At 43.2% G+C, this 24,590-nt stretch overlaps 4 protein-coding genes across 4 annotated transcripts; all 4 read left to right on the top strand.

Moving 5' to 3' along the window:
- Nucleotides 1-322: 322 nt before the first annotated feature.
- LOC308290090 (P2Y purinoceptor 14) lies at nt 323-1,381 on the top strand (the record flags this gene model as incomplete). The annotated part of the gene is made up of 1 exon (XM_080731865.1): nt 323-1,381. One exon carries the CDS (start codon nt 323-325, stop codon nt 1,379-1,381), a length of 1,059 nt encoding a protein of 352 aa, XP_080587991.1.
- Nucleotides 1,382-8,860: 7,479 nt separating this feature from the next.
- LOC308290089 (P2Y purinoceptor 14-like) lies at nt 8,861-12,337 on the top strand (the record flags this gene model as incomplete). Its single annotated transcript, XM_080731864.1, has 4 exons — nt 8,861-8,977; nt 10,430-10,695; nt 11,136-11,357; nt 11,821-12,337. The coding sequence occupies 4 exons, from the start codon at nt 8,861-8,863 to the stop codon at nt 12,335-12,337; spliced, it is 1,122 nt and encodes a 373-aa protein (XP_080587990.1).
- A 4,767-nt stretch (nt 12,338-17,104) lies between these two features.
- Nucleotides 17,105-19,607, top strand: gpr171 (G protein-coupled receptor 171; the record flags this gene model as incomplete). The annotated part of the gene is made up of 4 exons (XM_080731863.1): nt 17,105-17,269; nt 17,734-17,940; nt 18,844-18,969; nt 19,062-19,607. The coding sequence occupies 4 exons, from the start codon at nt 17,105-17,107 to the stop codon at nt 19,605-19,607; spliced, it is 1,044 nt and encodes a 347-aa protein (XP_080587989.1).
- A 2,362-nt stretch (nt 19,608-21,969) lies between these two features.
- Nucleotides 21,970-24,100, top strand: LOC308290087 (P2Y purinoceptor 14-like; the record flags this gene model as incomplete). Its single annotated transcript, XM_080731862.1, has 4 exons — nt 21,970-22,065; nt 22,299-22,564; nt 23,238-23,471; nt 23,563-24,100. The coding sequence occupies 4 exons, from the start codon at nt 21,970-21,972 to the stop codon at nt 24,098-24,100; spliced, it is 1,134 nt and encodes a 377-aa protein (XP_080587988.1).
- Between the last annotated feature and the right edge of the window lie 490 nt (nt 24,101-24,590).

Raw genomic sequence — 24,590 nt, 5'->3', positions numbered from 1 at the left:
ATTGTTCCGAGTTGGCCAGGTCGCCGACTAGACGCTGGGCCGCCCGAAGGGCGGCCCAGCTTCTAGTGGTTAAAATGGAGTTTGAAGTTACAATGGGTGTGTATGGGGAAAAGCCCATAAGGTGTTTCCCTGTTGAAAGTGGAATATCCCTTTAATGATTATAAAATAGAACAAAGTTTTAATTTCAGGTACTTCTATCAGGCATATAATGCCAAGCTTCCCGGCATAATATATGGTGTTGACGTGCAGCCCCACTGGCCAATGAGGCGTCTACCTAAATCTGTTTATACAATTAACTGCTGTATTTTCTCTCTTCCTAGGCATGGATCAGCTAAACTATACCCACCTCCCCGTTCCAACCAACCAAACAGACTTCAGCAGCGTGTTCACTCGCCAGGTCCTGCCGGTTCTCTATTTGCTGATCTGTGTGCTGGGCGTGTGCCTGAACGGTGTGGCGGCATGGATCTTCTTCCGCGTTCCCAGCGACTCTGGCCTGGTCGTGTACCTGAAGAACATGGTGGTGGCCGACCTCCTCATGCTCTCCACCTACCCCTTCCGGGTGGCTGGCGACATGGACATGAGCGCCGAGAGCTGGCGCCTCCGCGTGGTGGTGTGTCGTTACACGGCCGTGCTGTTCTACTCCTCCATGTATGTCGGCATCGTCTTCATGGGCCTCATTAGCCTGGAGCGTTACGTGAAGATCGTACGGCCCTCCATCTCCTCGCCGCGTTGCTGCGCCGTCCTGCTGCACCTGCTGCAGAGCGTGGGTGCGGCCAAGGTCCTGTCGCTCCTAACGTGGTGTCTGCTGCTGCTGTCCGTCCTGCCCAACGTGGTTCTGACCAGCGTGCCCGCAGACCGGGTGACCTCGAAGTACTGCATGAAGCTCAAGACCCCGCTGGGGGTGCAGTGGCACCGGGTGTCCGCGCTGTTCAGCGTGTCCCTGTTCTGGGCCACCCTGCTGCTCCTGGGCTTCTGCTATGCCTCCATTGCGTGGCGGGTGTACCGCTCCTATCGGCGCGTCCAGCGCCAGGGCCGACGTCCATCGACGTTCATCGACGGGGCTGACGCCTGCCGCAAGTCCAACCGCAGCATCCTCAGCCTCCTGGCCGTGTTCTTCATCTGCTTCGTGCCGTACCACGCCTGCCGCGTGCCGTACACGCTCAGCCAGATGCCCGACGCGGGCTTCAGCCCCGCCAGCCGCTTCCTGTTGTTTCAGCTGAAGGAGGGAACGCTCTTCCTGTCGGCGCTCAACGTGTGCCTGGACCCTGTAATCTACTTCCTCATGTGTCGCACCTTCAGGGAGTCTCTGCTCAGGAAGCTGTCTGGCAGAAGGAGGAGAGGGCAGTCACCCGCCACCACACAGAGTCTCAGTCATATGTAGCAGAGAAGAGAAGAAGAGAAGAGAAGAGAGGAAGGATGAAAGAGGAGATAAAATGAGAAGAGAAGGACATTGTTTCAGTTCTGTTCTGACAGATGACAGGTTTTTCACTTCTCTTTCGCTTATTCAGACATTTCTGCTTTATTATAGACCGAACAGGAAGGGGGGGTTAAAGGTCTGTACGTGACAAAGCACACTTTACTGACACTGTGATTTCTGAGGTCTGCATGTGCACTCTAGAACCAGAACTGGAAAGTGTGAAAGCACACCCCTCTATCTCTCACGCACGCACGCACGCACGCACGCACGCACGCACGCACGCACACACACACACACACGTTCAAGGACATAAATATATACAACATATACAACAGTCATGTCATGTCACCCAGCACTCCATGGGCACAAGAGGCAGCGTGTCTGCCATACATGGCGGCTGGCGACTGCCATTCATATCAGAGACAGGCTCAGACAGCACAGCACTCTACCAGCCCTTGTGCCTCGTTTCTGGGCATCCCAAGTTGTCGAAACTCCCTCCAACAACCAGCGGGTAAGACCCAGGCTGGACCACCAGAGGACACAAAGTTCCCTCTCCACTCCCACATTGCCGCCCAGTGTCAACATGCTCTCCGTAGCGTAACTGATTCCATGGGCCCAAAATCCACCCTCTGTTGTGGCGGATGGACACACCGCCAGCCCCAACCCAACCCCTCTCTGATCCTCTGCAGAGCCTTCTTGTATGCGATCATGTTGAAGCACACAATGGTTTCAAATGCATCTTAACTCTGCACCTACTACATTAACGGTGATAGTTACAACAGAGCAGTTTAACAAACACACACACGCGCGCGTGCGTGCGTGCACGCACACACACACACACACACACACACACACACACACACACACACACACACACACACACACACACACACACACACACACACACACACACACACACACACACACACACAAAAGTAACTAATGGTGGACTGGTCATCGAATTGGTTTTGTCCACATGGTGGCAGTGTCTCAGACTAGCCAGGTGTGTGTGTGTGTGTGTGTGTGTGTGTGTGTGTGTGTGTGTGTGTGTGTGTGTGTGTGTGTGTGTGTGTGTGTGTGTGTGTGTGTGTGTGTGTGTGTGTGTGCGTGCGTGCGTGCGTACGTACGTACGTGCACGCGCAAGTCTAATGCAACAATTACTGGAGTATAGTTTCAGTTATAATTTAGTTCAATATAGGTTTCAATATCATAATCCTATTGGGTGCAGTTCAAGTGCCTTGTCTGTTTCATTGGATTAAAGTTCCATAATTGTGGATATTGGGGATAGTCCCATTCGTTGTACTTCAAATTCTGTGGGATATGATATGTGGGTTTGAGTCCTATTTCTTTATTTCTCTTTGAATGCATGTATACTTTTAAATGCCTTTTATGCCTAAAGCACCTAGAAACATCTGTATGACATGTGCTTGACAAATAAACGTGCCCTTTTTTGCAAATTCAACATTCACAAGTTTTACTACCCTAACACCATACAGTTGTCGAGTTCCCCTCGCTCTCTCTCTCTCTCTCTCTCTCTCTCTCTCTCTCTCTCTCTCTCTCTCTCTCTCTCTCTCTCTAACGATGATGCGGGGTTCTAGGCCTCTTCGACTACATTCTTACGTTGCTGTCTGCAAGTTGTGACCTTCACCCAGCCCTGAAAATGTAGCAAAAGTAGCAAAAATAGCATGTGTGTGTGCGTGCGTGCGTGCGTGCGTGCGTGCGTGCGTGCGTGCGAATGTGCCTGGTGCAAGTAGAAGAATTTTATGTGGTAAAGTTATTATCGATTTGCGTTCTGCATACTACAGGAGAACCTCATTTAGGGAAATGTTATGACATTAAAAAACACGTTTAAGTGAGGGGGCCAGTTGTCATGATTTAAAATTAAGCAAACACGGAACTAAAAGTTCCTATGATTGGCCGCTAGTTGCGCTGTTCTGGTACCAAAAGCAACATCTTCTCCATAGGATTCCATCCATTTCCCCCAAACTTTTACATTTGATTTTCTTACCTTAAAGAGGTGGTGCCATAGTTTTGTACTTTTTCTGGTTTTCATGTGTCTAGGAGGTTGACAGTATTTCATTAGACCCCCTGGTGTGGTTGTTATGAGCATTTTGGGTTTCTTCATCGAGGCTGCCACCTTGTGGGTCAAAAGTGCAGATCCAAAAACACAGATAGAGTGACATCATATAATCATCTTCCCTCCCCTTTTACCATTCACCCAACACTGTGGGTGTGGTTTCAGCTGGGTTACCACCCACCATGTTAGAGAGAACCAAGTAGCACGCACACAAAAATTCTCCGGGTGCTGAACAAAAATACGTACAGTTAAAGAGGAAGAGGCTCGCACACCGTCTTTAAAGCTCCCAGGTTGGTTTTATTTAGCAACGTTTCGACCCTTTTATCGAAGGGCAGATTTGTATTTATCATACAGGAAATACAAGTGTTAAGTACTCATAGCAGTGGGTGTGTGGCAGTGAAACACAGCTGCTCACAATAATCATCCTAGATAACCCCGCCCACCCAAATTACCAGAGAAGGCTGCTGATTGACAGTGTCTAGCCTATACAGGTAACATTAACATTTTATAATAGATCAGAGAATGGGGGGTTACAAATAGTAGTATTCTCAGTAATGCAGAGTAAGAAAATAAACTGCAAAATAAAACACTTGTGAGTAAAAACAGTAATCATGAAACCATACAAATAGTAAAAAATAAAGTAAAATTCAAGTTACATAATGGACATAAATGGCATAAGGCATATGGCATCAGACTTGATGCCTATGCGGAACTAAACAAAGATTAAAATATTAAAAACACTCGTTTTGAAAAAGAATGAAAAAGCTATAGACCAGAAATGGTTTTATGTCAAATTCCTCATTTAGGCCATGAGGGGCCATAGTATTGAGCGTAAAGATATAGAAGGCCTCACGTTGTAGTAGGAGACGATTGTGGTCCCCACCACGCGGTGGTCTGTTAACTTTTTCTATACCCCAATATCTAAGAGAGGTGATGCTATGGCCCTTTTGTTTGAAATGGGCTGCCACAGGGTTGCGCTCATCACCGCATCTTATGTTGCTTCTGTGTTCACTGATCCTGGTTCGCAGGGCTCTACTAGTTTTGCCAACATAGGCAAATCCACAGGGGCATTTAATGAGATAGACAACAAAAGTTGTTGAGCAAGTAATGGCTCCATGTATAGTCATTTCTTTGCCACTGTGTGGATGAGTGAACACTTTAGTTTTGGTCGTATAGGTGCACTGAACACAGTTTGAACACTTATAATTACCAGGAGGAAAGTCTGAAAGGAAAGTCTGTTTTGTAGAAGGAATATAAGAGTGCACAAGTTTGTCTCTGATAGTATGGGACCGTCTAAAGATCAGTTTAGGGGGCCCTGTGAACACATTTTTAAGTTTAGGATCCGTCTCCACAATATGCCAGTGTTTGAGAAGGATTTTTCTAAACTCAAAACCCAATGGGGAATATCTGGTAATACACAGAGGAGAATCATTTTTTTGTTTTGTGCGTCTTGTGGGGTTCAGGCATTCCTCCTGTGTGGCTGACTCAAAACGTTTTGCTGCATTGTTAATCCATTCTGTACCCATCTTTCAGTCAAATTTGCTGCTTGTTTTTTATAGACTCATTGGAACTGCATATCCTTCTCGCACGGTGGAACTGACTAATGGGGAGACTTTTAACCAAATGTTGAGGATGAAAACTGTCTCCATGAAGTAAGGTGTTCCTATCCGTCGGTTTACGATACAGATCTGTCTGTAGTTAATCTCTCGAGACAGCCTCAGAGAACGCTACGCTACAAAGGAAGAGAGACAGACCGATAGGTGTCGCACTTTCTTCTTTGACGATGGGTTCCCAGATTGGTCTGTAGTTGACCCCTTTCTTTTTTCACCAGCACACCACATGCCACACACCCACTGCTATGAGTACTTAACACTTGTATTTCCTGTATCATACCATGCCTGATGAAGACCCGCCCAGGGTCGAAACGTTGCTAAATAAAACCAACCTGGGAGCTTTAAAGACGGTGTGCGAGCCTCTTCCTCTTTAACTTACCACCCCCCATGACAACCAGACATACTTAGGGTGCGTTCAGAAATGCGCACCGGGTGTGTGCTCAGTGTAGGAAAAACCTTTGCCCTGCCTTTTATAGCGCCACCAGGAGACTGACTTATGTAAAACACAATTTCTCCTATTATTCCTTGAGATTTTATCCAAAAAACATGCAAATCAGTACACAGTATCTCTATCTGACAGATCCTTCGTGATCACATATGTGATCACGAAGGATCTGTCAGATATTTCATATTCCATCCTAATTGGCTAACATTGGCATCCAAAGTTTGCAGGATTGGTCCATTTTGAACAAAATGACTCAAATCATGAACGCAGCTTGTGATTACAGAGAAATTCTGCACGCACATTCCCACTAGGTCAGGGAACAAATGCCACTCCTTTCACATTGGCCTGTTATAGCGCCACCAGCAGGTCGATTTGCAACAAAATGCCTCAAATCATGCATGCAGCATCACATTGTCCTTAAAGGCCAAAGAAGACATGGCAACTTTTTCACATTTAGCGCCACCAGGAGGCCACAATAATTACAGTAATACCTGACCTGGTGGAGACCTGTGCTCGGAAGAGCACTGCTTCTAGTTTTAACTCTTTCTGTTCACTTTTTTGGAAAGAATCTTCCTCCTAGTATAACCATAATACCTGATAATCATGTTTTTGTCAACATAAATTTGAATGACACCCCATAAAAAATGCTGACATATTTTAATTGTCAGGACATAATCCACAATAATAATCCACCTATCTCCCCGATTCCCTCCCCATGTCAAAGTTCCGAATTTTAATGAATGTAGAATTATTTGCAGGAATATAATTTACTGGGAATTAGGTGACTTAATTTAATTGACCACGCGTCCACGCTTAAAACAATATTTGATTTTAAAATAAAGTTCCTCTCTCACACACTTCTACCAGTGATCACCCTCCCCTGTGCCAATGAAGAAAAGCCTAAAGCATTTCTTCCTTGGCCTATAGTGGTAATGAGTGTGTAACATTTAAAGGACATTATGCACGCTGTGTTCTGCTGTAATAAATGTGCATACCTGTATGTGGTTTGCGTACACAGCTACATCTGCGTGTGATTGTGCATGTGCGTGTGCGTGTGTGTGCATGTGTGTGTGTGCGTGTGCGTGTGTGTGTGTGTGTGTGTGTGTGTGTGTGTGTGTGTGTGTGTGTGTGCCTGTGTGTTTCTCTTGTACTGTGGTACAGCAGAGGGAAGTTGTGGACAGACATAGAGAACAGTCTTTCAAGGGTTTGCATACGTGCACAAAAACTCTCACAGTGAGGGACAGGCTCCACTTCCGTCAGATGCAATGACATCTGCTTCAAAGGAAGGAAAGCCTGCTTCATCTATAGAAGGGAGTTACACACATCATATTGACTGACTGGCAGGTGAGTTGTTAATTTTCATATTGTCACATCTGCAACCAGTTTTTGAACAATGACCATAATATGGTGATTTTCTTATTGATTCAATGTTTATTTTCTAAATAGGCCTAGTTATAGCATATTTTCAAACGTTCTCATTGGAGGAGTCCAGTCATTTTGAGTTTTGATGTCGACATGTCACACGCAACATGTGTTCATTATTACCATGTTAACAAAGACTGTAATACATTGATAGATAGATACCTTTATTATCCCAAGGGGAAAATCAGCACAGCAGTATAAGGTTATTTACAAAGTTACAGAGAAGTATTAGAAAAACAAGAACAGAGTACAGTAAAGAGCAAGGTACATCAAGAGAGGGAACGAATAATATATAAATATATATACATAAAGTGTCCTTAAGCACAACTATCAAAATAGTACAGTGTCCAAATCAAATCAAAAGTGACCATAGCAGTCAATGCTAGTTAGTGCAACAAGTATCTCACATTGTGAAATACATTGCCAAATATCCTAAATGTTTACATTCCAGTCTTGCAAGAAGGGTTTTCCTAAAAAGAAGAGAAAACTAGAAGCAGTGCTCTTCCGAGCACAGGTCTCCACCAGGCCATGCGTCCTGGTGGTGCTACTGTATAATAGGCCAATGTTAAAAGGCTGGCATATGTTCTTCACCTTAGACCTTTCATGGCAATCGGACACTGCATGCATGATTTGAGGCATTGTGTTCCAAAAATGTGTTTTGCTAAAGTCTACCTGCTGGTGGCGCTATAACAGGCCAACGTGAAAAGGGTAGCATTTGTTCCTTGACATAGTGGGAACATGTGTGGCAAATCTCACGGTAATCGCAAGCTGCGTTGATGATTTGAAGCATTTTGTTCAAAAACTGAGCAATCCTGCAAACTTTGGAAGCCAATATTAGCCAATTAGGATGGAATATGAAATATCAGACGGATCGGACTTGATCACATGACTATAGACTAGAGATACTGTGTACCGATTTGCATGATTTTTGGATAAAATCTCAAGGAATAATAGGAAAAATTGTGTTTTACATAAGTCGGCCTCCTGGTGGCGCTATAAAAGGCTGATGTGAAAAATGCAGGGAAAGGGTTTTTCCTTGGCCTCTAGGGAGTGCACTTACAAAGTTTGAAACTGATCGGTGGAGTTATAGGCAAAACCACAAATCGGCCTGTTAGAGCGCCACCATGAGGCTGATTTCAAAAATTTGAAGTGGCGTTTCTTCCTCGACCTAGTGGGAACGTGTGTGCACGATTTCATGATAATTGCACTTTGCGTTTGCAGGATTCGAGGCATTTTGTTCAAAACGGCTCAATCCTACAAACTTTGGAAGCCAATCTTAGCCAATCAGGATGGAATATGCAAAATCGGACAGATCAGTGTCAATCACATGACTGTCGAGATACTGCCTACCGATTTGTAGGATTTTTGGACAAAATCTGTAAGAGTAGTGCACAGAAATGTGTTTTGCGAACATCGGCCACTAGGTAGCGCTAGAAAAGGTCCATTTGAAAGATTTAGGGCAGAGGTTCTAGATTGGCATCCAGGGAATGTATGTGCTCACTTTAGCAGCGACCGGGCCAACGGCGACTGAGATTAGGTGCACACAAACTGCGAGGACACACGGACGCACGGACGGACACACGGACGGACGAAGGGGAAAACATACTCTTCCCCATGCGTTCGGCTGGTGGAGACAACTATAGGGTATAGGCTATGGACTCAAACAAAAACAACCCCTATCCATTAATCATTTACTATAACCCACTATAAGTGTGTGGTGTTATGTATCTGCAGAGACCCTGCCTGCATTTTATTATTTTAATTAGTTTGAAACATTTCTGTGTGTATACAAATACAGTATGTACTGAATATTTATACAGTATTTAAATGAATATAATATATACTACTGTAGTGTGGTCCACTTTGTGGGAGTGGAAGGAGCCAACATGAACCACTTCCTGTCTTTCAACGAATCCTTGGACACAAACCAGACAGCCTCCTGTGCTGTGATTGATACTTCAGCCCATCCATTCTTCATGTTGGTGTGTGGTCTGGTGTTCCTGGTGAGTTCCTCAGCAATTAACAACAACAACAACAACAACAACAACAATAATAACTAGAAGCAGTGCTCTTCCGAGCACAGGTCTCCACCAGGTCGTGTCCTGCATGGTGGTGCTACTGTATAATAGGCCAATGTAAAAAGGGTGGCATATGTTCTTCACCGTAGATCTTTCATGGCAATCGGACGCTGCATGCATGATTTGAAGCATTGTGTTCCAAAAATGTTTTTTGCTAAAGTCTACCTGCTGGTGGCGCTATGACAGGCCAATGTGAAAAAGGTAGCATTTGTTCCTTGACCTAGTGGGAATATGTGTGGCAAATTTCACGGCAATCGCAAGCTGCGTTGATGATTTGAGGCATTTTGTTAAAAAACGGAGCAATCCTGCAAACTTTGGAAGCCAATATTAGACAATCAGGATGGAATATGAAATATCAGACGGATCGGACTTGATCATATGACTATAGAGATACTGTGTACCGATTTGCGCGATTTTTGGATAAAATCTTAAGGAGTAATATCCAAAAATGTGTTTTACATAAGTCGGCCCAAAGGTGGCGCTATAAAAGGCTGATGTGAAAAATGCAGGGCAAAGGTTTATCCTTAGCCTCTAGGGAGTGCGCTTACAAAGTTTGAAACTGATCGGTGGAGTTATAGGTAAAACCACAAATCGGCCTGTTATAGCGCCACCATGAGGCTGATTTAAAAAAAAAAGTGGTATTTCTTCATCGGCCTAGTGGGAACGTGTGTGCACGATTTCATGATAATTGCACTTTGCGTTTGTGATTTGAGGCATTTTGTTCAAAAAGCTCAATCCTACAAACTTTGGAAGCCAATCTTAGCCAATCAGGATGGAATATGCAAAATCGGACAGATCCGTGTCGATCACATGACTGTCGAGATACTGCCTACCGATTTGTAGGATTTTTGGACAAAATCTGTAAAAGTAGTGCACAGAAATGTGTTTTGCGAACATCGGCCACTAGGTGGCGCTAGAAAAGGCCCATTTGAAAAATTTAGGGCAGAGGTTCTAGATTGGCATCCAGGGAATGTGTGTGCTCACTTTGGCAGCGACCGGGCCAACGGCGACTGAGATTAGGTGCACACAAACTGCGAGGACACACGGACGGACGGACGGACGGACGGACGCACGCACGCACGGACGCACGCACGGACGGACACACGGACGGACGGAGGGGAAAACATACTCTCCCCCATGCCTTCGCCTGGTGGAGACAATAATATAATAATAATACATACTGATCACTCCATACTGTTGCTGATCTATATCTAATATTGTACTCATAAAACCAGAAGATATTCTCTTCCTCAATCTGGCTTTAATTGTGTTTTTTCCACATCAAGGAATGTGTTCAGTCAGTACAGTACACATGTTATTGGAAATCTATAGATCTGACATTGCCGGCGTGTGCGTGTATCTGTCTTTTGCCATTAGGTTGGCTTGGTCCTGAATGGTTTTACCCTGAAGGTATATTTCTTTAATGCTGGACGCCGGGAGTCCTCCAGCAGTGTGATGGTCTATCTGAAGAACCTTACGATCGCAGACTTCCTCCTCTGTCTGTGTCTGCCGCTCCGCATCTCCAACTACGCCTACAGCCACAACATCACCATTAGAATCATCTACTGCACCATCGGGGCCTCTACCTTCTACCTCAACATGTATATCAGCATCCTGTTCATGGGATACATCGCTGCCAACAGGTACCAGGTGACGCATTGGGTTGTTCTGGTAGAATACCTTGTCAGTCCAACTATAGTCTCATCATGCGGCAAGTCCTGCTTATACGTCTGGTGACATCTAAAGTCAATGAATGGGGTAAAATTGGTTAAAAGTAGGTTACCTGAAAAAATGCAATTGCCTTTAATAGGGGAGCATTCAGTAACACAGAGCAGTGTTTGACAACCCAATTATAATGGTTTTGAATAGAACCTACGTCTGAATTGTTTTACATTGTTTTACATAATTTTACATACTAACCCATGCAGAAAAGAAGGCTATTAAACTCTTTACAACATATAACACATAGATATCATATTAACAAGTAAAACGTCATAATGGCGAGTGGCGACAGTCAGGTCAAAGCTCCTAAATACGGTACAAACTTGTTGTTGTTTCTTTGGCCAACGATTCTGACCACCAGGTATCTGAAGATTGTCCAGCCTTTGATATCAAATCCCCTGCAGAAGGTCCGCGTTGCACGTGTCATCTCCGTGGTCACCTGGATTGCTCTCTTGGTCCCCATGGGAGCCTACATCGCCATGTTCCTGCTGACCTCACGACCCATGACCCACTTACCGGGAGCTGTGAGCTGTGATGCTCTTCACAGCCCTCAGCTGAGTCTGCTGTACAAAATATTACACAGGTACATTAGGAACCAGTTCTCCACTCTGGTCCTGGGAAACTAAACCCCCTTTTTCTTTTTTATTTAGATATTTTGGGGGTCTTTTCTGCCTTTATTGATAGGTAGCCTATACAGTAGACTGACACAAAATGGGGAGAGACCAAAGGTCACTGTGATCGGGACTCGAACCTGCTACGCGCTGTCAGGCTGGATTTCCAACCTAGGTGACGAGACGGCTCAGCTAGCCGTCTAAGCCAACCTAAAACCTTCTAAAACCTAGTCTTTTAGACCTATAAACTCAGACTGAGTCTCTGCTACATAAACCAGCAGGAGTCTGCTGCTTTCCCAGTGTTTCTTTTATAGAAGATTTCCTGTGGTGAGCATGTGTTGTCTTATTGTTATTGAATGTTCATTTTGTCTTCCCTACAGTGAATCCAGGTACATTTTCACACAGATAGTCTATTCTGTTCTGTTCTGTTTACAGTTTCTCAGCGGTCATCTTCGTCTCTGTTCTGGTCTCTCTCATCTACTTCTACCATGGCACGGTGCAGAGACTGGCGTTGGCACAGAGAACCCAGCCAGGAGGTGGAGGAGCAGAAGGTGGTGGTGGAGCGGCGTCCTCGGGGACGTTAAGGCGCTGTAAGAAGTTGTCTCGCTGTCGGAGGAACATGCTGGTTCTGGTGGGCGTGTTCTGCGTGTGCTTCGTTCCGTACCACCTTGTGCGCCTGCCCTATGCCTTCCTGTCTCGTAGGTGTAGCCTGGGTCAGAGTTTCTTCTACCTGAAGGAGTTCAGCCTCATGCTGTCCATTCTGAACATCTGCCTGGATCCTCTCATCTATTTCATCTTCTGCAAGGCCTTCCGTGCCCGGCTGAGCCTCAGCAGGAAGAAGAGGGGGTCCCAAGACTCGCAGGACACAAGCCGAGTCTCCACTGGGGAGAGGACAAGCATGACCATGACTAAAGTGGAGAGGAGGTCTGACCACGATGACGGTCGAGAGTAAGATTTTCGCCCTGAAACTAAGATGAACCAGTGTCCTCACTGTCCTGTGTGGTTTACTGGCTTCTGATAGAAGGACCACATTAATCAGCACGTTTCCCTGTTGACTCATGTGCACAAACTTTCCTGAACATCTTTGTTCTATAAAGTGCTCCAGATTGCCCATACTTATTTGCCATGTTTAGATCAGTGGTTCCCAAACTTTGACAGTGGATGTTGTGGAATCCAGAGATGATCTCCCCATATCTCTGAGCTGATAGCATAACACATCTTTTGATTGATTGATTGATTGATTGATTGATTGAAGACTTTATAAGTTTGCATAGGAAAAGGTACAGTTTCATGACAATACAGTTCACTGGTACACAATCAACTAAAAGGATACACCCAAAAAAGCCTAAAATATGGCTTGTTTGAATTGAGGTCCTTTTATTAACTCATATAACATTGAATGACAGACAGATAGAACACAGTACTATGCAGAAGATATCATCAGAAAAACAGAAGTAAAACACAGTCCTCTCTGCCCTTCTCATTGTTTCCTGTGTTGACAACAAAATGCCTGCCATTACAAATGTGTGAAAAGAACTGGATGAATGTTAATTTTTTAAATAGGATATTAATTACATGACTTAAGCTGAAGCTTTTTAAGTTGTATTAATTTATTAATCTAAGTATTTTTTCAGAGAAAATGTTTTTATCACAAAGATAAAATGAAATATGCCTGTCTTCAGATGACATGACAACAAACAAACGTACAAAGATAACCATAGGAGGAAGCCATCTTCTCTCTAACTTCCACACCATTTCTGTTCACAGCACAAACCCAGCTCAACTTAGACCCATGCTACTAAACATACATACTGTATTGTCACTGTCGGGCAGAAACCTTGTATCTCCAAGTTTCAAATTGGTATGCTTTTTTACATGGTTTCCACCCGACAACAACAATACGCTAACCATGCATTTAGCAAGTTCTCACTTTCCTCAATTGAAATGTTTATTTCCTCAATATGATTGTTGACCTCGTTTTCATTAGTCAACAGCAACCACAAGGCTGAGCTTCCTTAAAGACATTGAGCCTCTGCCGTCCCTTGTTGTAAATCAGAAAATGTACATGAAACTATTTCAAAATAAAGAGAAAACTAAATGCACCCCTGAAGAAATCCAGTTGGAGTTGGGGAGGAACAGAATATAAAATGATAGGTCTGCTGTTGCAAGACACAAGGGAGAGACAAGTAGCCCTACCGTATATAAGCTTAAATACTCTGAAGAAATAACTCAAGATGTCTTGTCACATCGTAAGTATTGCCATTTGGTCATCTGATACAAAGAAAGACATACTGTACAATTGCAAGCTGTTCATTGTGTGTTTTTGTAAATGTATAACTTTTGATTTTGTGTGGAAAAAAAAGAGCATGCATTGTTGCATTTATCTCTGACTTAATGTAATTTGCTTGAATAAAAAACATTTGAAACACAATTGCAAGCTTTGATTGATTGATTGAGGTATTAGAAATATTGCATAGGAAAAGGTACAGTTTCATGACGGTACAGTTCACTGTTACAAGGTTAACTAAAAGAAAACTCAGGTAAGACAAGCGTATTTCCGTTGAGATCCTTCTATTTAACTCATATGAAATTGAATGACAGACAAATAGAACACAATGCTACAGTATGCAGTAGATATCTTCAGCAAATAAAAAAAACAAGGCTGCCAGATTACCTCTCCAGTTCTCCAAGCACACAAATAATATAGAAATCTGTCATGGCTTACTGTTGGAGAATAGATTCATTTCCTTTCTTCTTTTTTCATAAATACAGAAACCACAGTACCGGTATGTCTTTGACCAGGTAGTATACGTAATAAATTAACATAACCATATGCCTGTACAAGCCAGTTCAGGTTATCAGGACAGGCAGCACATAGAATCTCTGTTATGAGTACAAGGATTGAACTCATTGCCTAAACACATAACTAATACAAAGATTCACCTTCCATGAAATAATTCTTAATGCAAACAAGCCTGTAACCCCAGAAGCACACATTTCCACATGATTTTGGTTTATTTTTATTACCTTTATTGCATCTTTATTTTATTATAACAAATATATTGATTATCAAGTCAAGTTGATGTAGTGAATGTTTTTGTTAAGATGTCTTTCTGGGAGGGTGATATTTGTCACTTCATGTGGCTACACCATACGGGCTGGCTGACACCATGTCAGCGGGGAGTGTTGAGCGGGAAGAGTATAGGACGAAGGCTATATGTCCTCCTGGTGGGGGCTCCTCACTAGCAGGTGAGCCAGTAGTGACATCAGTGACGACACACAGAAACGTGTGTGGGGAGAAATCAGTTGGCATAATGATAAAATTGGGGAGAATGGTGGGTGGTAAAAAGAAAATAAATAATGACAAGCCCTGGCTCAACCTCTTCAAGAAATAGATACATCACGCGATAAATTATTCACCTTCCCCTTGGTGGTGGTCATGCATGACAGAAATGCTAGTTGAGGTGTTGATCACACGCTGCACTGGATTTGACAGGGGATGTGTGTGTCTGAAAGTGTCTGAAACCTCTGCCCTCAGTTTCCTGTATGCCTAAAATCGTCTAGAAAAAACACCTGTCGGCAGAGAGGAGGCAGGCCTTTTGGTTTCTTTGACTCATTGACTGACAGCAGAAGGTTGAGGTTTGACTGACGACAGCAACACGATGTGAACCAGGAAGATGGCGGAAGAAGGTAATTGTCAATGTGATTATATCAGTCTCACCACCATGAACCCCAAACACCAGCACTGAAACAGCTCTGCAGGTTCAAGTGGATTCGTGTGGGTTTATGAAATACTTCCACAGAGTGACAACCACAGATGAGGTAGGGTGAAGTCTTTGTCTAGAATCACATGGTGCTGTCTATATGTAAACCGTTGCTCCTTTATATAACGTCTCTGTGGGTTGGTTTTTGATACGCGTTTCGAGCTTGCAGATCTGCTACTTTTGATGCTTTTGTGTGATGCTGTTGTATGATCAAGTAGGGCATTAATTTAGGAAAACAATATGGAAAGAGGTTTCTGCCCAACAGCAACGATAAATCAAATGTACACCGGTAATTTGATTACAGTACAGTCCACTGCCTTGCTCAAAGGTACAATACATGGCACCTGATGGACAGACACTTGTTGTTTAAATCTGTTTTAACCTTTTTTCATAAATACAGAAACCACATTATGTCTTTGACCAGGTAGTATACGTAATAAATTAAAAACATTTCTTTTTAGCAAAGCATTTTCTTAATTATTTTAGTTGTTATTTGTCCTTGCCCTGATTTTAGTCCCATGTAATTTTATTGGTTGCCTTTATGTGCTGTTTCCTCTATGCATTGTTTGGCTTTGTAGCACTTTGAGATTCGTAAGAATGTAAAGCGCATTATAAATAAAATGTATTATTATTATTATTATTTTGCATCTCTGAGTGAACACTGGGCTTACTGTCAACAGACACATCCAAGCTTATGATTATGAATGTATCAATTCAAAGACATTCGCCATTTGGTTGTGTGTGCGTATGTTTGTGAGCTGTGCTGAACCATAGACTGTAAAGAGAATTATGTAGCAGAGTCCCCTATAAGACCACATCCTGTTAAACTGTGCTTCCTCCTGTGCTTAGCCTCAGACATTGTACGGTATAGGCTACAAGATCTTGTAAGAAAACTCGTTCGCTGGCTGGCTTATTTCTTTCACCAGGAGAGTCCCTGTCATAAGCATAATAATACCAAAACAAAGTTCCTATGAGGAATTTACATAAATACATAAATACGTAGGTATACAACACAATGTTGCACAACATCAGTAGGCTATTAGCAAACACAACATCCATTCAGACGTTAGACTACTGTATAAATCATTTAGCTATTCCGTAATGCTGCTTATATTTTAATGTATTTAACTGTAATTTTCTATTTAAACCGTTAACATTAGACACAAATTAATCATTAGACTGGATGCAAGGTATTTTTTGTTATTAATCCTGTTTCAGTATAATCAAAGAGAGTTTCCTTTACGTCTAAATATATCTCAAACAGGAAGGCGATACGACATCAGAGACATTCTTATCTTAGTATAAAGTTGTGTTTCCTCCACATGTTTCCCTGCCGAGAGCAGCCTGAAACATAGAACCCTTTGAGAGGAGAATGCTCAAGGTTACATTTGATTTTACATATCGCTGCTGTAGGGTGGAAACCTTGTATTTAATTTAAACAAGCCCTAAAGATCCTTTTAGTGAAACTGAAACTGTACCTTTTCCTATGCAAACTTCTAAGTCTTCAATCAATCAGGGTCCAAAACCTTTTTAATTAGTACCGGTATATTAAAACATATTTTAAATTGTGAAAATTACAGATCTACTAGCTCAAGCTAGTGTGAGCTGTGTGAGCTTGTAAATCGTCTATTTTCACTAAATTGTAAATAACACATTTGTGATTGATACATTTTATTGGATTGAACTAGCCTGTGGCTAATAGACACACAGGTAAGTGTACAGTGGCTAGTAGACTCTAACATTTAGACTGGTAGACTTTATGGCTAGTAGACATTTTTGCAGTATGGCCAGTAGACATTCTGTCAAGTATACTGTGGCTAGTAGATCTTTTTTCTGGCTAGTACAAATTCTGTCAAGTGGGCTGTGGCTAATATAGCCTGGACACACTGGCTAAACATTCAGGTCGCTGGTAATAAAGGCAACACCATTTTCATTTCCAGGTGGAGGTGATGATGATGTCTTCTCTCTTCAACTCCACTGGAGGAGGAGGTGAGAAGGAGGAGTGCATCGTTAATGACCAGATGGGGCCCTTCATCGTTCTCTACATTCTCATCTTCATCAGCAGTCTGGCTGGTAACCTGCTGTCTCTATGGGCCCTCGTCCACAGCCGTGGCTGCGAGGTACGGAATGTCACGTTTTTGATTTCATGCCAGATTTCAACATGTTTTTCATCTACAGTCATGATAGCAGTGGTTCTCAATCTTTTCAGGCTGCAACCCCCAAAATAATCATATTTTGACTTGGGACCCCCCACTGGGGACACACAGTTAGTTCTATTGTGAAAATAGCATATCTACATGCGTTGTTGTGAGCATGTAGATATGCTATTTTCACAATTTCTGCCTCTAATATTTAACAATTTGGCCAATGTTTAATTTGTCATTTTTGACATTAAAGAGTCCTCTATACACGTAAACCTTATGTTGGTTTGTTTACTGTTGAGTGAGAAAACAATTGCACATTAAGATAATCATCTGGGGACCCCTGATCTATCACTGATCTACCACTGATCTATAGTACAATGCAATAGTTGCACATGCTATTCCTTTTGCTAATAAATCCCTCTGGTTTGGATCCTTTCTAGAGGAGCATCTATGTGTACCTGGTGAACCTGCTCGTCTCAGACCTGCTGCTGACCATGGCCCTGCCCTTTAAGATCATTAAGGACCTGGGCGTGGCTCCCTGGGGTCTCATGGTGTTCCATTGTCAGGCCAGTGCTGTGCTCATCTACATCAGTCTCTATGCTTCGATCATCTTCCTCACCTTCATCACCATCGACCGCTACCTGCAGGTACAGAGGGGCTGAGGCGGTATGGGTCTTTGGCCTTCAGGTTTGATTGATTCATTGATTGAGGATTTTATTAGAAGTTTGTATAGGAAAACAGTACAGTTCACTGGTAGGTCAACTAAAAGGATGGACACCACAAAAAAGTCTTATCAGCTTGTTTACATTGGGGTCCATATTTAAAATCATATTACATTGAATGACGGACAAATACAATCCAGTACTATGCACTATGCAGGGAAAAAATACATGGTAATAGTAGAAAGGAGGGAGGTGAGGAAAGGCTTAGTCTTTTTTAGCAGTTTCGAGTACAGCTGCCTGTAAAGTTATTTTTCAGTGCGGTTTTAAAGGAGGGTAGGGATTTACACTCCTTTATGGCCTTTTGTAGGGCGTTCCACATTTTTACGGCATAGCAGGAGAATGAATTTAACCCTTTGTTTGACCGGTTCTATGACAGCAACAGGATCATTGAGTTTTAGTTACATGAACGTGTGTGTAATAATGAATTGCATTTTTATAGAGCTTTTCCAAGTGCTCAAAGCGCTTTACAATGGTTCATTCATTCATTGGGAGCCAGCGTCCTCACTTTCCACTTCACACACCAATGGTGACCGACTCATTGGAGGCAATGTGGGGTTCAGTGTCTTGCCCAAGGACACTTCGACATGTGGACAGGAAGAGCCGGGATTCGAACCGCTGACCCACAGATCATTGGACGACCGGCTGAGCCATAGCCGCCCCATAACGAGAGTTATGTACAATAGTTGTAACCAAATTTACCCTTATGGGTATATTTGATTATATTTGCCCAGTCAGAGTGTAATGAACTCTGAAGATTGTAATGTGTACCACCAGGCAGGAAATGTATTCTAGACCAGCCAATGTTTTGACGGTACTGTTGGTCTGCAGGTGTCTCGGAAGGCTCCATCCTGCCAGGTCCAGGTGGGTTCCTCCAAACTGCTGTCTGTTATGGTCTGGATCATGCTGCTGCTCATTATGGTGCCCAACATGGCTCTGCCCATTCAGCATGTACAGGTAAAATGAGCAGTATTACAGAACTAACTAAAAGATTTTAATTGATTCCCTTTGAATTGGTTGTGATTGTCCCTCCTGCTTTCCGCTACCAGTCTCAGCAGTTCCTGAGCTGCTCGTCACTGAAGCATGGTGTTGGACTCCAATGGCACGCGTTGGCCGTCTTCCTCTGCATGGCTCTCTTCCTCAACTCCTCCGCCGTCGTGCTTCTCTCCGCCGGCCTGGCTCTGAAGCGGCTCCTAGGATGCAAGAACAGACCGAAGGACCGGAGAGCCGCCAGGCGCGCCACGGCCCACATTGCAGCCCTGTCAGTGTCCTTTGTGGTGGGCTTTTTACCGTACCACGTGATCCGCACGCCCTACACCATGGCCCAGACCAACACAGTCATCAGAGACTGTCCCACCAAGAGGCGTCTTTTCTTGGCCAAGGAGTGGACACTTCTGCTGGCCGTGCTGCATCTATGCCTGGACCCCCTGCTGTACTTCTGCCTCTGGACGCCCTTCAGACAGACACTCAGAGGACTGTTCAGGTGCACAGATCGGCCTCAGGCTGACACAGGAGCAGAGACCGCAGGGGAGATGATGGACACAGATACCTCGGTAGCACAGTCAGGAGCATGCACAGTGCACACACACTTGTGAAATGTGGGTTTACAAACTGAATACTGTGTTGGAGACTGTGTTAAAGATATAGGGATGCATGTGTAATGACTTGAGTAAAAAAGGTTAAAATTATGTTTTTACATGACCCAGCCGAAGTTAGCCACACACACAATGTTGTTGAATGTTAAAGCTATACTGTGTAAGATTCTCAACTAGTGGTCAGTAGCCCTATAGCAAACCGCGGTCGCGTTCGCGTCTTTCGCCCGTTTTTCGTACCTTCACACCCCCGCGTCTGCCTCCACAACGCCGAGAGCTATCTTTGGAGGGGTCCCTGGTTCCTGTGCGTTCAGGCATTCCGGAGAAACGGACTACTTCACCCTGCCTGGTAGGCGAGATTACCTTTTGAGTAAAGAGACACACGGGCGACTACAAATATGGCGACCCCACTTCAAGATGCGCTGTGATTGGCCGGTAGTGTACCATGTGTGCATGATCGGCGATGTGATTGGGCAACGTATACACAACGTATACAGATGATGCAGATTACGTCAATTTTGCGCGAAATCCGGTCCACGGCCAGGATCATAGAAAACATATAAAGAGAAGGCTTCAGAAGCTGAAAATAACGGAGTGGGTGTTCTAAAACTTTAGCGATTTAACAGTTAGGACAATTTTAAGATTTGTTTTATAAAAAAAGTTACATGGTACAACTTTAAACATGGGAGGGGATGATATATGATGTCATTATATCAGTGTATTTCAATTGGGCCTTTTGACTCAAAGGTTTCAGCTTTCTGGGAGTAACCAAAAATACACAGAGAAGACATATTTGCATATTATAACCACACCTGGGGGCCAGACCCATAGGTGGACATTTCTAATCGTGGCTATATAGTCTCAAAACCTTCTAAAATTGAAAGAAAATAATAAATCTGTCTTCAGATCCAAGTAATCTAAGATGCCTAGTACAATTTGATATGGTTGGTTAATAAAGTGTGAGTGTCTACCTGCCATAACTACGGACTAGGTTTCATCTAAAGAGCATCCTTCATTGTGTGTGTGTGTGTGTGTGTGTGCGTGTGTGTGTGCGTGTGCGTTTGCGTGCGTGCGTGTGTGTGTGTGTGTGCACATGTGCATGTACATTTTTCTTCCTGTACCAGAGTATGCGGAAGTTGTGGACAGAAATAGACTAGCCTACATATAGACAGACTTCACCTTGTTGAGTCAGACAGATTTCAGGTGCAATCATCGCTGCTTCATTTGACATTTTATAATGACTTGATTGTATCTTGTTAGATGATTTTGTTTCCCTTGACTCTTTCAAGACTCTTTTCTTTAAACTTAACGTTGGGAGCTTGTACAAAAAAAATATGTTATGCTTGTAAAGTTGCCATGTTAAAATACAGTTAAAAGTGAAGAAGTTCAAAGTTTTACCCAGAAGGAATTAAGATACAGAACACACTCATCAATGACTGACTGACAGGTGAGTTCTGATACTACTGCTATTACATTGATGATGACCATAATTATGATTGTTTAAATACAAGCACTGGGTAAAGGCATTAAAGAAATCAGTGATTGTATGTGCCATACATTTGTTCTATTAAACAAATAGTAAGACAAAACTGAAGTAATTGTTTGGAGCCAAAGAAGAACGATTAAAGGTTATAGTGCTCACTCAGCTCCAATAGGTAATGTTATAAACCACAACCCAAAGTCATTCATTAATCCAAACTGATTTGCTCCATTCGGCTGACTTCCTTTTTCTCACTTTGAGTATTGAAGTCAGAAAAACAAATCAGTCGAACGGATAGAATCAGTCTGGATCCCAGGATACAATATACAGCCAATACTGGCTAACGAACCCTGAACACGCTGAATCGCTGATTATGATAGATTGACCTATCATGAAGTGACGTGTTGTCAGCACAATAACACCACGCTGGTAACAACTTGTAATATACAGTATATTTATATTTAGGATAGGTAATTGCAGAGGACAAATGTATTTTGTTACCCTTTTTATGTGACAGGCATTTCTGATATATTTAAAAAGTGACAGTGAGAGAGAGACAGGAAAGGCGGAAAGAGAGCAGAGGGGTGACACTTTCTGGCCTACTATACTTAAGAGTTGGAGGTGTTGGTACTGCACACACTAGAAGAAAATCACACAATGGACATACTTATGCGTTATTAAGTGGGTTAATGAACAACACACTTCACCATTGAGCTTTGTCAGATACTTTTGGCAGTACCTTTACGAAGTGATAATGAATCGTGTGATTTCGTTTTTCCTCAGGGGAGTGTGCGGAATGTGTGTTTACTGTACAATAATATATACACACAGTATGGTATGAATATGTCTCTCTGTCTTTCTCATATCGCAGTGGGAGGAGCCAACATGTCTTTCAACCAGTCGTTGGACACAAACCAGGCCTGTGAGATTGACACCTCAGCCCATCCATTCTTCATGTTGGTGTGTGGTCTGGTGTTCCTGGTGAGTTCCTCGTCAATTAACTAAAAATCACTAATAATCACTCCATACTGCTGCTGATCTAGTATATTATTATTGTACTCAACCAGAAGATGTTCTCTACCTCATTATGGTTTTAATTGTGTTTTTTTTTTTCAAGGAATCTGTTCATTCAGTACACATGTTGCGATAACCATTTTGAATTATTGGAATGTTATCTGACATTGTCTGCGTGTCTATCTGTCTATTGCCATTAGGTTGGCTTGGTCCTGAATGGTTTTACCCTGAAGGTATATTTCTTTAATGCTGGACGCCGGGAGTCCTCCAGCAGTGTGATGGTCTATCTGAAGAACCTTACGATCGCAGACTTCCTCCTCTGTCTGTGTCTTCCGCTCCGCATCTCCAACTACGCCTACAGCCACAACATCACCATTAAAATCATCTACTGCACCATTGGGGCCTCTACCTTCTACCTCAACATTTATGTCAGCATCCTGTTCATGGGATATATTGCAGCTAACAGGTACCGGATGACAGATTGAGCTGTAATTGTAGGTCAGTAGAATTGATACCTTATGAATCGAAGGGTTCTGTCTCCAACTATCCCTTGGGCAAGACACTGAATTAATACAATGAAGTAAGCTTGGTAGCTTGTGATAAATTATAGGCTAGGATGGCTAAAGGTGGAAGAAATGATTTCGCAGCTCTCGATGGGCCTTGTTTTCAAGCTACTAAAATGAGCTGTCCCTAAGTACATGTTGAACCACTTCTCCAGAGTAGGGGATGCTCAACTTGAGCACTTGGGCACTATGCGTCATAGGTACTCCATCAAAGGGAGTTCCTCTGACCTTGTTCATGTCCCCAAAGGTACAAATGCATTCTACTATATGCAGCCACAACACAGTGGAATGCTCTACCAACAGCCCTGGAAGTTGTAGCTTTCCCATGAAAGTTTAAGGATGACCTACATTGACCTCAATTTGGATCTGTCTAAATTCATTCCCCGAGAGTGAGTGACATCCTCAATGTCATCACATTGAACTCACATTAAAATATGGCTATATAATATAACATAGCAGTACTAAACCTGATTTAGGCCAAATTATTTACTGAATTACTCACAAGATCATGTGAATTAGGCCAAAACAATTGCCTATTTTGGCACAAGGCAGACTCTGACTCATTCTGTCCACCAGGTATCTGAAGATTGTCCAGCCTTTGGGATCAAATCCCCTGCAAAAGGTCTGTGTTGCACGTGTCATCTCTGTGGTCACCTGGATTTCTCTCCTGGCTCCAACGGGAGTATACATCTCCCTACATCATTCCCTCCTGAGCTCACAACTGACCCCTCCTGAACTCACGACAGGAGATGTGAGCTGCGATGCTCTGCACACCCCTCAGCTGAGCCTGCTGTATAAAATCATCCACAGGTACATTAACCAGTCATAGGAGCCTATAAACTAAAGCCAGTCTTCAATCAAACCTGTTCTACACTACTACTCTACTCTGTTCTGTTTACAGTTTCTCAGCGGTCATCTTCTTCTCTGTTCTGGTCTCTCTCATCTACTTCTACCATGGCACGGTGCAGAGACTGGCGTTGGCACAGAGAACCCAGCCAGGAGGTGGAGGAGCAGAAGGTGGAGGTGGTGGTGGAGCGGCGTCCTCTGGGACGTTAAGGCGTTGTAAGAAGTTGTCTCGGTGTCGGAGGAACATGCTAGTTCTGGTAGGCGTGTTCTGCGTGTGCTTCGTTCCGTACCACCTTGTGCGCCTCCCCTATGCCTTCCTGTCTCATAGGTGTAGCCTGGGTAAGAGTTTCTTCTACCTGAAGGAGTTCAGCATCATGCTGTCCATTCTGAACATCTGTCTGGATCCGCTCATCTATTTCATCTTCTGCAAGGCCTACCGTGCCCAATTGAGCCTTAGCAAGAAGAAGAGTGTTGTGCAAGACATGACCCGAGTGCCTTCCTTGGAGAGGATGAGCAAGGTGTGTCTGACCGTGACCAATGTAGAGAGGAGGAATTCGGCTCTGAGTCGTGATATCACTACAGTATATCTCTGAGCTAATAACATCTCTTGTCCTCTCTGCTCTTCTCACTGTTTCCTTCTTTGTTCATAAACCTAAATTCTAACTAAATTCTAATAATGACCAGACACTAGTGCATGCACAATCTGTCAAATGTTAGAGTGGCAGGCACCACTCAAAAATTGAATATAATTCTTCTAATAGAATATCAATCCTATGGAGGAGCTTTTAAGCTAAAGCTTATAAAGTTGTATTACTTTATTCATCTTTTTGATGTTCTCAGCTCACCCTTCACTAAATAGGCCTAAACACATTTTTATTTTATTTTTCGAAGACAATATTTTGTCATCGCAAATAGAAAATAAAATGTCTGGTAGTATTATTGATAACACAAGACAATAAACCATAGAACAGAAAAATATTCAAATGATCAAATAATAACAAACAAACCTAACCATAGGAGGAAGTCATCTTCTCTCCAACTTCAACACATTGTGGCCACGTTTCAGTCCCTAGCACAAACTTT

The sequence above is a fragment of the Nannobrachium achirus genome (genome assembly GCF_963921795.1).
Source record: "Nannobrachium achirus genome assembly, chromosome: 8".
Classification (NCBI taxonomy): Eukaryota; Metazoa; Chordata; class Actinopteri; order Myctophiformes; family Myctophidae; genus Nannobrachium; species Nannobrachium achirus.
Note: the sequence above shows the minus strand (reverse complement) of the source record. Positions and strands in the feature narration are given on the sequence as shown.